Below are 12569 nucleotides of genomic sequence, written 5' to 3' on the forward strand. Positions count from 1 at the left end.
GGAATTAAAGTGAACATTCTAGTTTTCGGCTGCTGGCTCTTTGAATCTGGGTGCTTCCCAAAGTGGTGTACAACACAGGGATATTATGGGGAGAGCTGTTGGTAAGAGAAATAGGGAAAATGGATGCCTGATTTCAAGCCTATCTGTCCTACAACCTTCAGGGCCTGCCAGGGGACGTGTTTCCTGGGCTGTGAAAAACCAATATGGGACACAATCATATATCAGTGATTATATCGATCATTGTCTCAGACCCATTCAGTCCAAGGACGCCAGCACCTTTTGGAGAGGAAGTGTTGCTCCTGCTCTGGGAATCTGGGGAGGGTGTTGAATGCATGGCAGTGATGGTGTGGGGGGGGAAGTGACTCTACTTTAGTGAATGCTGGGCCTATACTCGAACCAATTAGTAGAATGGAGCTGAGCAAAGTACAGAAGGGACCAGACTGATAATAAGCAAAATGCTCAAATATGGGAAGTTGGGGAAGAAGCCAAATGAAAATGAATTGAAAGGCTAAGGTCCAACTTCAGCAGTTGTGTAGAAAGCATGGGACCACTGGTAATAGGAAAGCCTGCAGGAACAATGGGTCAAACCCCGATGGGAAAGAGACTGAAGGAATCCCTGAACAAGCCAAGGAGGGCGGGGGGATTTATCAAAAAGCATTTCAGTAAATTGGCTTGCTTACTACCATCAAGACCTAAGTCCCTCACTGTGACCTCTTTGCTCAGTACTTTGTGGTGATGGCCTGTTAAGGCTCTCTCTCAAAGGAACAGCAAGGGTCTCCTTGGCTAACCTTTGCGTGGGGGGGATGCTTCCCACCAAATTTGGTGCTGTGGAGGGGCTGATGACATTTGCTCTATCCCTCAATTCAGGGCTGGTGACAACTGTCTTTTAGGATAACCTTAAACCCTTGTTTTTTGAAGGTGAAATCAGAAACCTGTAGCTGAGCCTCTTGCTGGGCAGCCTTTCTTAGTCTTGGAAACTCAAGAGTGGAAAACCAACTTCTGACTGCAGATGAGCTCCATAAAGACCACTTGAAGGTAGATGATGCGATGGAAAACATTCCAAAAACTATAAGTCTACATCTGAGACACAAAAAAAGTAATTCTAGATCCCTCTTGTTCACCTGAGACAGCAGGGATTTCTTTCACAGATACTGGGATCAAGGTAGGCATTATATGATCACCTTTGGGTGAGAACCTCGGCTCTTGCCAGCAGAGATAAGGCTCTTCTTTTTCTGGGTTCTCCATATCTCCGTGTGTACAAGGAGGATAGGGATATACCTTCTTGGTAAATCATCTGAAAATGGACTTGCTACAAAAGAACACCCATCTTGCTGGTGGTGAAGAGGCCCCATTTGGAGGCTTGACTTGTCAGAGTTCATGGAGAATCTATGGAATATAGTCATGTGTTCGTATCTCTAATGTGGCTTTCTCCTTCTAAAAGTACTGCATGGAATATGAGACTCACTAGATAAAAGTGAATTTAACAGCTATTTTGTATCCTTTGAGGAACATCAGTACTGGCTGAAAGAAGGAAAAAGACCTTTTTGTTGAGTCTGGAAATGGACCTGCTTTTATTGGAGGATTCTACGGCTGTTTTTGTTGCTATTTCCACTAATAGCTTTTACCTGACTTGTTTTCAAAATCTTTGTTGGATTTTCTTTTCTGTCTTCAAAAAACTGCATTTCCTTGCTGAAATTCAAGTTTGGGGGCTGGAAAAACATCCAAAATTATTTTGCAGATGGCTTCCTCTGATGTAGAAGTCCCAGAAATAGGGCATTCTGTAAGGGAAGTCACCTGCTTATTTCCAGGAGGGTAGACAATTTATTTTAAACAATGCCATTTTCTTTTCAATTATAGACATTTTTGTGGAAAAAAAATTGCAGCAGTCTCTAAGAAAGAGCATGTGATCACAATTAAAGGATGTGCTGTGCTGTATCAGAAGGTAGCATTTAAACAAGGGAAAGCCTGAATATCGGCTATAACTCATTGTAATTATACCATCTATTTCAAACATGTAAATATGTTTGGTAGCACTTACATGTTTATGTCAGCTATTGGGAAAAGACATTTTTCTTTTTGGTAGACTTCTGGTGGTAAGAATTTTGTTCCTTGCATTTGAATAAGTAATAAGTTTAGATAACATATTTTTTTGTGTGAATAGAACTTGATCCCACCTCTTGTGCTTGTAGGATTTTACCTGTGTTCAGATTATTTATAATAATAACAAAAATGGGTAATATTAGTAAGTAATGTATTAATTAAGACATGCATTTCTCAGTAAAATAAACCATGACCACGGTAAAATCAGTGTGAAGATTGAACATGAGGCTGGGAATGGGGTGAGTAGGAATCTGTTTCTGGCTCTTTCCACCTTGAATGGGATCAGTATTTAGCTCATTTTGAAAGGGCTTTGAGATCTCCAGGTTGAGATTCCTCCAGAAGACTTAGGTGCTTTGCTAAAGACTAACACACAAACCCTGCAAAAACTCAAAGGGTGATTTAACCTGGCATTGGAAGTGAAGCTGCATTTTTGCTCAAATTGATGAGAAAACTCCTTTGCTTCTGGGGACTGGGATCCTTTGCCAGGGGAAATCATTTTGATCCTATTTCCCTCCCTTTGACATTTTCTGTCTTACCAAAAGCCAAAGAAGTAAGGAAGAAGGTTAATGACTAAATTGACAAATAAATGATCAGTTCAAAGCAGCAACACGACACTTCCTGGAAAATTTAAGAATCTCTTCTGAAAACCAGTTAAGAATGCTCCAGTTCAAGGGAGGGTATCCGTACAGAGCTCATTGTATCACAGAGGCTGAGGCTGGCTGGGAAATAGGAAGGGCTTTGGTTTTTCCATGGAAGTTTTCCTTTAGAGGAAAATTGCAGAAGAGGGAGGAAAATTAATTTGGTCATGGTGAACTGAGAAGGGCATGGCTGCAGAGGTGTCATAGGTAGAGCCTTTCCAGTGGTGTGAGGGATGATCTGTACAATGTCTGGCCCTGGGATGTCAGGTTTGGGGCAGCAGAGCAAAAGAGTCCAGGGCTCTCCTTAGCAAAAGGAAATGTTTAAGGAGTCCCAGGCCAGGAAACTGATTCCCAATCCATAGTGGCATGAGCATTAAGTGATAGTGACAGTGGGATGCTTCTCTCATTCTGAGAGAAAGAGAGTGTGTTTGGCCTTCATTTCCAAGGGCTCTACTTTGCCACAGTAATGGTGCATTAAGAATAGCTTGATTTTCATTTAATAAATAATAGGAATTATACTGTGATGCAGCCAAGATTTTAAACAAGAGACTCCCATAAACATTTTCTTCAGGAATCTGTGATAAACCAAAGATAGTGTTAGACATACTCGGGGGGAGTGGGGACGCCAGACTTGGAAGCTGTCCATCTGCTTCGCCATTGAAACAAAACCACTTTATAATAACCACAGAGGAGAGGAAGCAATGCAGCTTGGCACATACACTTACACTATGTGTGGTGGAAATGTTTATTCTTTATTTCAGAAAGATTTAGTGGGTGTAGAGATAATAGAGCATAGTGCTCACTTGTGTCTTGGGGAAGGAGGGGTGATGGTGTTTGGGTTTTAAGGGAGCCCAGTGTCGGCTCCCATGGGGAATATTTTCGGTAATACCTATTGCAATCTCATGCACTTGGAAAGCAGGAAGAGACAGAGGAATGAAATGTGCTTTTCAGGAGAGGTGTTGTAAGGGCCCCAGGATTAGTTATCTCTGACAGGAAGGATTTTACAGACTCCAGCAGACAGCAGAGGCAGTCCTGGCCATTTCTGCATTGGCATACAGCTCCTCCAAGGCCCTGTGTTGGGATGCTTCTCTTGGAGCTGCTGGGTCGCTCTGCCCTGCTTTCTCTGAGATGCTGTGGGGCTGCCTCGGGCTCACCAACCCCATGTGTGCCTCCTATCCCTACCCATGCCAGCTCCCCAAAGGGTCTTTTGGCTCCTGCTCTCTCCTATGTGCTGAGGCATTGCATTGTGACTTGGACAAAGGGGAATGATCTTCAAAATAAGTGTCCGCAGGGCCAGCAGGCCACCACACCCCATGGTCCCCAATGTCACCGTCATCCATCGGGCTCCCTTTTCTGCTGTGTATGTTCAGCTCTGCAGCGCTGCTTCTCCTTGGAGCTTTGCAAAATCAAGCCCAAAAGACCCTGGGCTGACCTCTGGGGATGGGAGAGCCCCTGCCAGGGTTTGAGACAGCGAATGTCTAGACTTGGTGTGTGAGCAAGCAAGTGAAGGCATGACTAAGTGTCTGAAAGTTTGGACCTTTGCAGAGGAGTCCCTTGGCTCTTTGTTTCTTGGATACAGTTCTACTTCCTGTGGAGCTGTGGAGATAAAGGATATTTTTTCTCCCTATTTTTTTCCCCTTTTCAAAAAAGTGAAAAATACACAGATACATCTTGGGTGAGAAAGCAGAAACCCTTGAAAAATTCTGGCAAATCAAGACACATGAAGAATGTGTTGAGTGAAACATTTCAGAGCGACAAAAATCAAAACATCTCACTTCGCCTTCAACCACTTTAAAACATTTTAATGGTTTGAAAGAAAATTTCAAAACTAAAAGTCGTGTTTTGCTTAAAACACTGGAAAGTGTTTCATTAAAAAGGAAGAGTGGAAGCGAAACAATTGCCTTATATACTTTTTCTTTCCAACAAACCTGATGAGTCTTTCCCCAAATGGTGCTGAGGCCAAGAAGCCAGGACTAGACACATCTTCCCAGGGGCCCGGAGCTGGCATCCTGAGAAAGGGACAATCTGATGAAGCCATTTGCCATGCAAGAAATTCTTCTATCACCATAACTGTTTTATTTATTCTTTTGTATATAAAAAATTGCAGGCCAGCCCGGTCCCAGGGCCATGCCTGCTGACCTGCAGAGGTCTTTCTGGGCACAGGACAGTCTCAGATCCAAAGGAATGCAGAAAGGGGCTGTGGAAGTCCTTTCTCTCCAGAGTGCTGTGACACATGGGTCAGAATGGTGGTTCCTGGTGGCCGTGGGACCTCTGCCAGCTGTTCCTGCAGTGTTTGGGCGGATGAGGGGCCATCAGGTGTGGGATGTGGCACCAGTGGCTTGTGTGATGTGCTTGGGCAGGCTGTGCATAGGTCAGGGAGGAAGGAATGACAGAATCAGTCAGGTTAGAAGGGACAACACTGGGTCATCTGGTCCAAGATTCGGTGAGAGAAACAGCACCATGAGGAGACACCAGTGGCTGAGGTCAGAGGGAACAATCTCCCTGGTGGCTGCAGTGGAAGGGGGGACCTTGCTCCTTCCTGGGAGAGGTGGGGACAGTGTGGGGTCAGCACCAGCTGGATGGCTGGGGGGCAGTGGGGAGGAACAGAGGCTGCCTGGGGAACATCAGGGGACCGAAGGGATGGGGAAGGCTGTTGGGATGGGGGCACACTGGCTGAGGGGAGGTGGAGAAGGCTGAGAGGAGGTGGGGGGCTGAGGGAAAGCTGAGGTGAGACGGAGAAGGCTAAGGTGAGATGGAGAAGGTTAAGGTGGGATGGAGCAGGCTGAGGTGGGATGGCTGAGAAGAGGCTGAGGGCAGATGAGGAAAGCCGAGGTGAGATGGAGAAGGCTGAGGGGAGGCAGGATGGCTGAGGAGACGCCAAGGGCAGATGGGGAAGGCTGAAGGGAGGCGAGATGACAGAGGAGAGGCCGAGGGCAGATGGGGAAGACTGAGGGGAGGCGGGGGGCGGAGGGGAGCTGAGGAAGGCTGGCTGGGGGAGCCTTAGGCTTAGCCGGGGGGCCGCGGTGAGCCCGGGGGCGGTGGGCAGGCTGAGTCTCCGCTCTGAGCTGCGGGGAGCGCGGGCCGGGGCCCGAGCAGGGGCCGAGCAGCGCATGGCGGCCTGCGGGGCCCTGCACTGCCAGCCCGCGCCGCCCCTTCCCCCTGCGGCGCCGAGCTCTGTCGGCCTCGGTCGCTTTAAGGCGCGGGCGGGGCGCGGCCCCGTCCCACCTCTGAACCCGGAGATTGACGGGCGGGCGCGCAAGGGGCGGTGCGGCCTGCGGGCCGTCCCTCTCGCCGCCGCCGCCGCCAATGGGGCCGAGGGGGCGGGTGGCGCCGCTGCCCCTTCCTCCCCCCGCCCCCGGGCTCCTCCGTGCCAGTTTGAGGAGTCCGGAGCCGAACAAAAGCAGGCGGCGAGGGCCGGAGCGGTGCGCGCAGGCCCGGCGCAGGGGGGGCCCAGCCAGCCCCGAGCGCGGCCCCAGGGTGGGGGAAAGTTTGGAGCCCTCCCCCGGTTGCGCGGGGGCTCCGCCGCGGCAGCTGCGGCGCTGCCATCGCGGGCGGCAGCCCCGGCGCGGCCACCGCTGCCGCCGCCTCCTCCTCCCCGGGCGCAGCCCCTGCCCCCGGCCCGCCCGCTGCCTCCCCGGTGCGGGGCTGAGCTGCCCTGCTTTTGGAGTCGCCGCCGTTTCCCCTCCCTTCCCCGGAACCCCCCCTTCTCCCTCCCTCCTCCTTCCCTCCCTCCCTCCGTCCCTCCTCCCTCCTCCTCTTCCAGCAGCCAAAGGGATTTTTTCCCCTTTCTTTTTTCTCTCTCTCCTTCCCCCCCCTTTCCCCCCTCCTTCATTTTTCTCCTCCTCCTCTTCCTCCCCGCCGCGGAGCCGGGCGCCAGCGTGAAGGATAAATAAAAAGCGAAGAGGAAGAGGCTGGGGAGGAGGAGGAGGAGGAGGAGGAAGGGGGGGGAGGAAAGAAGAAGAAGAAAGCGAGCAAGAAAAGAAAGCGAGGAGCCAGGCGGCCAGCCCAGCCGCGCCGCTCCCGGCAGCCAGGGCAGGAGGCGGCGGCGCAGCGGGGCCGGCGGCCGGCGATGGATGACCAGCCGCGGCTGATGCACACGCACAGCGGGGTGGGGATGCCGGGGCACCCGGGCCTGTCCCAGCACATGCAGGATGGACCAGGCGGGGCGGAGGGGGAGGCAGGCAGGAAGCAGGACATCGGAGACATCTTACAGCAGATCATGACCATCACGGACCAGAGTTTGGACGAGGCGCAGGCCAGGTGAGAGCGGTGGGGAGCGCGGGGGGGCAGGTGCCGGGAAGTTTCCCCCGCGCCCCGGCCCGGCCTTTGTTGTGCGGCGGGGGCAGCGCGCCCGGCCGCGGGGCGCACCGGGGGACGGGGTCCTGCTGCTCCTGCCGCCGGGAAATGCGGGCAGGGAGGCGAAAAGAAAGGGGACTGCTTAATATCCCTCCTTTCTATTTCCCATTCTCCCCTCAGCCTCCCAACTTCATTGGGGTATCGAGGGATCGCAGCGCCCGCAGCCCCATCCAGCCCTCTCCTCCATCCCCAAACTGGGCCTGGCCTTTCCCAGCCTTTTTGGGCTGGGGGATGGTTGCGGAGGGCGATGGTGGTTGGGGCAGGCTGGGCGTGCGGGAGGCTCCGCTCCGGGCTCCTCCGAAAGAGCCACGAAGTGCTGCCCCGCGTTTAGGGCCGCTAATGATGTTCTTTCTTAGGGCCCTGTAGTGGTGTTATTTTTTAAGGCCGTGTTTCTGCGCTTGGAAGATGCTCGTAGAAGCTTTGCCTTTTTTATTTTTTCTTTTTAATTGCACATATATATATAAAGGAAAAATAAGGCTCTAAAAGCCGGTATATGAATTGCCCTGAGCTCTAGGGAGTGCAAACCTAAAACGCACCTTCAAAAGCGCTACCAAAAGTTAAGGGCGGGGGAAAATAATCCCCAAATGAAGAAATTAAAACAAAAAAAGTTGTCCTGAATTGCCCAGGGTACGCTTGAAATTTCTCTTGGGCTGCGGAGCTGCTCGGTGTGGTGTCCTTCCCCCTGGTATTCATGCCCCGAGCTGGAGCAGATTGCTAGAATACATTGTTCCTGGAAAAACGCCCCGCACAGCCCCAAAACTTGCTTAGGAAGAACTTCAGAAGGACAAAAGTATCCCCCAAACCTTAACTTCCATCCTCCCCACCTTCACAGGTTCTGTAAAGCTCCCGCTTACCTAAAAGGCTTGTTGTAGGGCTGATCTTATTTTCTTACGTTCTTGCAGGGGCAGAGTAGCTGAGAGGAGGAGAAAATCATTCACTTTCTCCCCGGCCAGACCCGGGGCAGTGAGGGGATCTTCCTTTGGAAAGTTGCAGGAATCGTGTGTTTCTGACTGGATAATTTAGTGTAGTTAGTCAAATCAATAAAACCGAAGGAGAACAGAGCTAAGAGAAGGCTTTATGGAATTGCCTTGCTGGTCTATTTCAGCTGCTTCCTCACAGTACTTTTTTTTTTTTAAATATTTTCAGTGCTGAGCTTACAAACACACTGTATTTATCAAAAATGTTTGGCTTTGCATTTCCTCTTTGCATCCTACTATTGCATGGTTATTTTGATGCCTTTTTTATTTTTTTAATGAAGTTTTGGAAAGGTGCAAAGTACCAGTATTATTTGTACTAGGGCCCCCACAGCATATGTACGTGATTTGCGTATACCCAAATGTCTGCTCCCATCTGGGTGTGCTGATAAGGGACCACTGTGGTTCTGCAAGGGTATATACCTTTGAGAGACTTCATCAGAGATATAAATCTTTTTAACATGTTGTGGGTGGTGGGGTAAGTAGTGTGAATGTTTGCCAGATGTTCACATCGCCTTTCGCGTGTAATTTCGGTTGGTAAACAGAAATCCCGTAACTGGTGCCTGATAACACCAGCCCCTTTATACAACTGAACCCTTGGCTAAATGGCTGTGTGGCTAGAGAGAAAAAATTAAATCATGTTTTTCTTTGCCTCAGTGGGCGCGTGGTGGGTTTTGAAAACAGCCAGTTAAAACCACCCCCCCTCCAAAGTCTCTCCTCAAAACCCACAGGAGAATGGTCAGCTCTGAAATAACAGCAGCCGAAAAGAGCGGTATTGAATAGCATTCCCTCCCCTTGCAGAAGCAGCCGGCTGTGATTTTTAATGTGTTTACTGTCCCAATTGTAAAGAATTAAATTTTAACACCTGTGAATAAGCTGGATGTAAGTGGTATCGAGGCAGAGGAATGGGTTTCTCTCTCCATATGTGTGCGTTCCTGTTCTCCAAGTTGGGCGCTGAAATCCCTCAAATTGACAACTCTAAGCAGAGGATGTTTCCAGTGCTGGGGCAAAGGGGGGTTTATTTCCCCTCTGCCTCACAGGATAAGCCTAATCAAGCACATGCCCAGGTGTAATATCAGAGGTGGGGGACAGAGAGAACCCAGTGCTCTCTCTGTATTAAGACAGTTGATCCGAGCTTGGCTCCCAGAAGCTGCAGGCTTCGGCTTGGAGATTGCCTGGCTCCTGCGGGCCGTGGAAGCTGCTTGGTGGCAAAGATGATTTTCAAGCTATTCCTAAATTAGTGTAATTCATCCTGCCCTGTGTTGGGTGGGTGGCTCTTTGTAGCTCTGGGCCGAGGGGGGCTCAAACCTATCCTCCCCACCTCTGGCACGTACATGCCAGCCGGCATGAATTTGAAAAGTTGTTCCTCGTGGTGACATCCTAACCTCACCCTCCTCTCTTTTCTTTTCTCTCCAGGAAGCATGCTTTAAACTGCCACAGGATGAAGCCAGCGCTTTTCAATGTCTTGTGTGAAATCAAAGAAAAAACAGGTAGGAAATCAGTGTTGTTGGTTGGTTCTGTATTATTTTTCTTTTTGCTCTTTGAGGATTTTATTCCATCAAGTTTTTGGGAGCCCCTGCCTCCCCCCCAGAGGAGTATTTAAGTGAGGAGAAATAACTCGTCAGTATTTAATGCTTCGGGCAGTGGACTTGCATGATGGGGTTTGTGTCTGGAAGGGAAAATATCGTGGTTTAATTTCTATTGTATAGCCTTTATTTATTGCTTTTTCTGTGGAGAAAAAATTCAACTCCCTAGCAATGTCTGTCTGGCCCTGGTTTCTTCATTAGAACATGGCACTGTTTAAAAAGCAAAATAAAATGTGGATGCATAATGTGTGTGGGAGAAATAACCTCAACAAAATGAAATTGTGCAGTTTTATTACCATTAGTATTCAGGTAAACATAAAGGTTTTTTACTTTCTTTTAAAGAAAGAGTTAAAATGCTTTTGTCTGCCAATCATCCAGGCTGGCTCATGTAAGAGCGAGTTGTCAGTTGCCTTTAGTGAAGGCAATATATTAGATTGTTAGTTACTTTAGGGTACTGTTGTTTTATGGCATGGGGTGTTCTCAGGCTTCTTTAGAAGCTAATGGCATGAGAGCGTTGGTTCTGCTGTTTCCCACTTTCCAGACCTCCTACCATGTACTAACACACTTATAACACATCCCAGGGGGGCATTTAAATTTTAAAAGCAACAATTAAAAAATAGCAGTCATCAATCAAGGGTGATCTTAAACAACAGATGCTCAGGGAAGGACATTTAGCAACATGAACCACTTATTTATGTATTTGTTGGAATCTCTTTTCTTTTTTTAATTGGGAACAAATAAAGAATAAGGGGGAATGATGGAAATTTTGGGAGGGGGGTTATTTGTCTCTGCTGTTGGTTTTCTGTGCTGACTAGAGTAAATCCGTGGACTTTTCCATGCGAATCTACCTGCCTTGTTTTAGCACGCTGGAAAGTACTTGACTTCTCCCCCCTGCCCCCCCTCTTTACAACAAGGACTGAAACAGTCAATAATTCATATCTAAGCCATATAAGCAAGGGCATGACATGAATGAAAGTGACAATAAATATGATTGCACACCCAGTTGATATACATTGATAGTTACACATAAAAGGGGAACAGCTTTCAGAAACCTGAACTGGGTCTTACATTTTGTTTTTTTCCTTTCTCAAATATATATATTATATATAACCTCCCAGCATGAGCAGCTGATTGAAAATACAATTACTTGACTCTTGCAATATATATAAAATGACTAAGGGGGCCCTTTGTTAAGCGTTGTTTGTGCAGTGTGTAGCCCAGACAAAGCACCTACCGATGGCATTCGGCTCTCTGAAGTCCCCACGGCTGCAGGGCCGGCTCTGACCTTCCCGAGGAGTCCTTTCTCACAGAGTTCCTGTAATACCAAGAAGTGGGTTTAGTATGGGAAACTGAATGGTTCATGTGTTGTAACATGAGGGAGTCTGCCTAGAAATAAATTTTATGGGTTTTCTAGTGTTTCCCTGTGTGTCTCCACAAAAAAGGAGCCACTGAGTTCCTTTGCCACTTTCCCCTTTCTCCTTTTATTTTGTGTTAGTCAAAGTACATGTTTGTCTGTCTTTTCTCCATGTCTGTTTGATGGTGTGTGTGTTGCCTTGTGCAGGGACACTTTTTGGCAGGGTTAGCTGTTTAATCCCAGCTTAGCATTGCTGTCAGTGCAGTTTCAGGTTAGGGGATGGGGAATCTGCTGGAACTAAGCTTGGGAAAATCCAGATGAGTTTGGGGATGCTGTGAGGTCCCAGCAAGCACATAACCACAGTGACTAGGTGTGATAATTCCTGTCTGCTAAGGAACTTGGGAAGAGATGGTATAGGGTGAAACGTTCTGCTGGAAATCAGGATGTTCAGGTGTGAACTAGGGCTGTCCTACATTTTTTTAAAATGCTATTTGTTGCTGTTGTGCCTGAGTTACTTGGCTACAGGGTTACTCTATGGAGGTCTCCTAAGAGATTGACTAGAGATGGCTTTGGAGTGTTGTTTATCTACCCTTAGATATGTTTACAGGGAATTCTCTCACTTTGCAGTTTCAAAGACCTCCTCCCCTCTCCCCCATCTGCATCCCTAAAAGTCACACTTTGTAAGGAAGCAAAAGGCCAGATGGTTTTGGTTTATTTTTATTATTATTATTTTTTAATTATTGCTTTGTGGGCCCAATGCTAGGAGGAAGTTCACCTTGTTTTTCTGGGGCCGAGGGTACCTCCTGTTCCTGTTTGCTTACCCCCTTCCTTGTGGGCAGCAGTGTGAAAGTTGAGCCAACTCCTTGCTTCCCACTTTCCATTTAGCTTCCCAGATTTTTGCATGTGTCTCATTTGAAATCCTGGTGATTGTTTGTGGTCACTGGTGGGTGTTTGAATGTGTGTGTATACATCTTCCCCCTGGCGTTATGATGTGCAGAAATGTGCGTTCAGTTACCCCGCTGCCTGATTTAAGTGACTCCAGAGCCTTACGGAGACTTTACCACCATCTCTCGCAACGTTATGGCTAATATTTCATAGTGTTAACCTTGTCTTGAGCAAACCCAAAGTGTCCATAAAGTTCTTAGAAAAAGAAGTCTTCTGTATTGACCAAAGAGTTCCCTTTTACGTTTGGACTCTTCAGTTATTTTAAAGCATTTATAAACACTTTTTAGAAAATAATAATCATGAAAAAGCCCACCTCAGTGGGTTGCTTTTGTCTGCAGCGCGGAGATTGCTGCTTTTGGGGTCATGTCTGCTTAAAAGTAATATAAGTTGAGAGGTTTGATGCAAGCAGGAGTACATGGGGGCAAAAAAATTGCTGCTTAAATATACATTGAAGTTGTCGGCGTTCATTTGGTGTGTTTTCACTTGCTGTTGGTCGCTTTGTTGCGAGGGAAGGGGCAGGACTGCCTTCAAATGGCTGGCTGGCTGGCTTTTTGGAATAATAATTATGGAAATGGGAGGCATTGTTGTCCTAAATACAATTGATTCCTCCGTCAAT

The 12569-nt window shown here is 48.1% G+C and overlaps 1 protein-coding gene across 2 annotated transcripts in view; it reads left to right on the forward strand.

Annotated features, from left to right (window-relative positions):
• Positions 1-6123: 6123 nt before the first annotated feature.
• PBX1 (PBX homeobox 1) overlaps positions 6124-12569 on the forward strand; it is a 130642-nt gene continuing 124196 nt past the window's right edge. For both annotated transcript variants that reach the window (XM_071564786.1, XM_071564787.1), the window contains exons 1-2: positions 6124-6998; positions 9485-9558. In XM_071564786.1, coding sequence (XP_071420887.1) covers positions 6808-6998; positions 9485-9558 — 265 coding nt within the window. In that variant the 5' untranslated portion in view covers positions 6124-6807. The remainder of the gene's footprint in view (positions 6999-9484; positions 9559-12569) is intronic.

The sequence above is a fragment of the Pithys albifrons genome, chromosome 10 (assembly GCF_047495875.1).
Source record: "Pithys albifrons albifrons isolate INPA30051 chromosome 10, PitAlb_v1, whole genome shotgun sequence".
NCBI classification, from domain to species: Eukaryota; Metazoa; Chordata; class Aves; order Passeriformes; family Thamnophilidae; genus Pithys; species Pithys albifrons.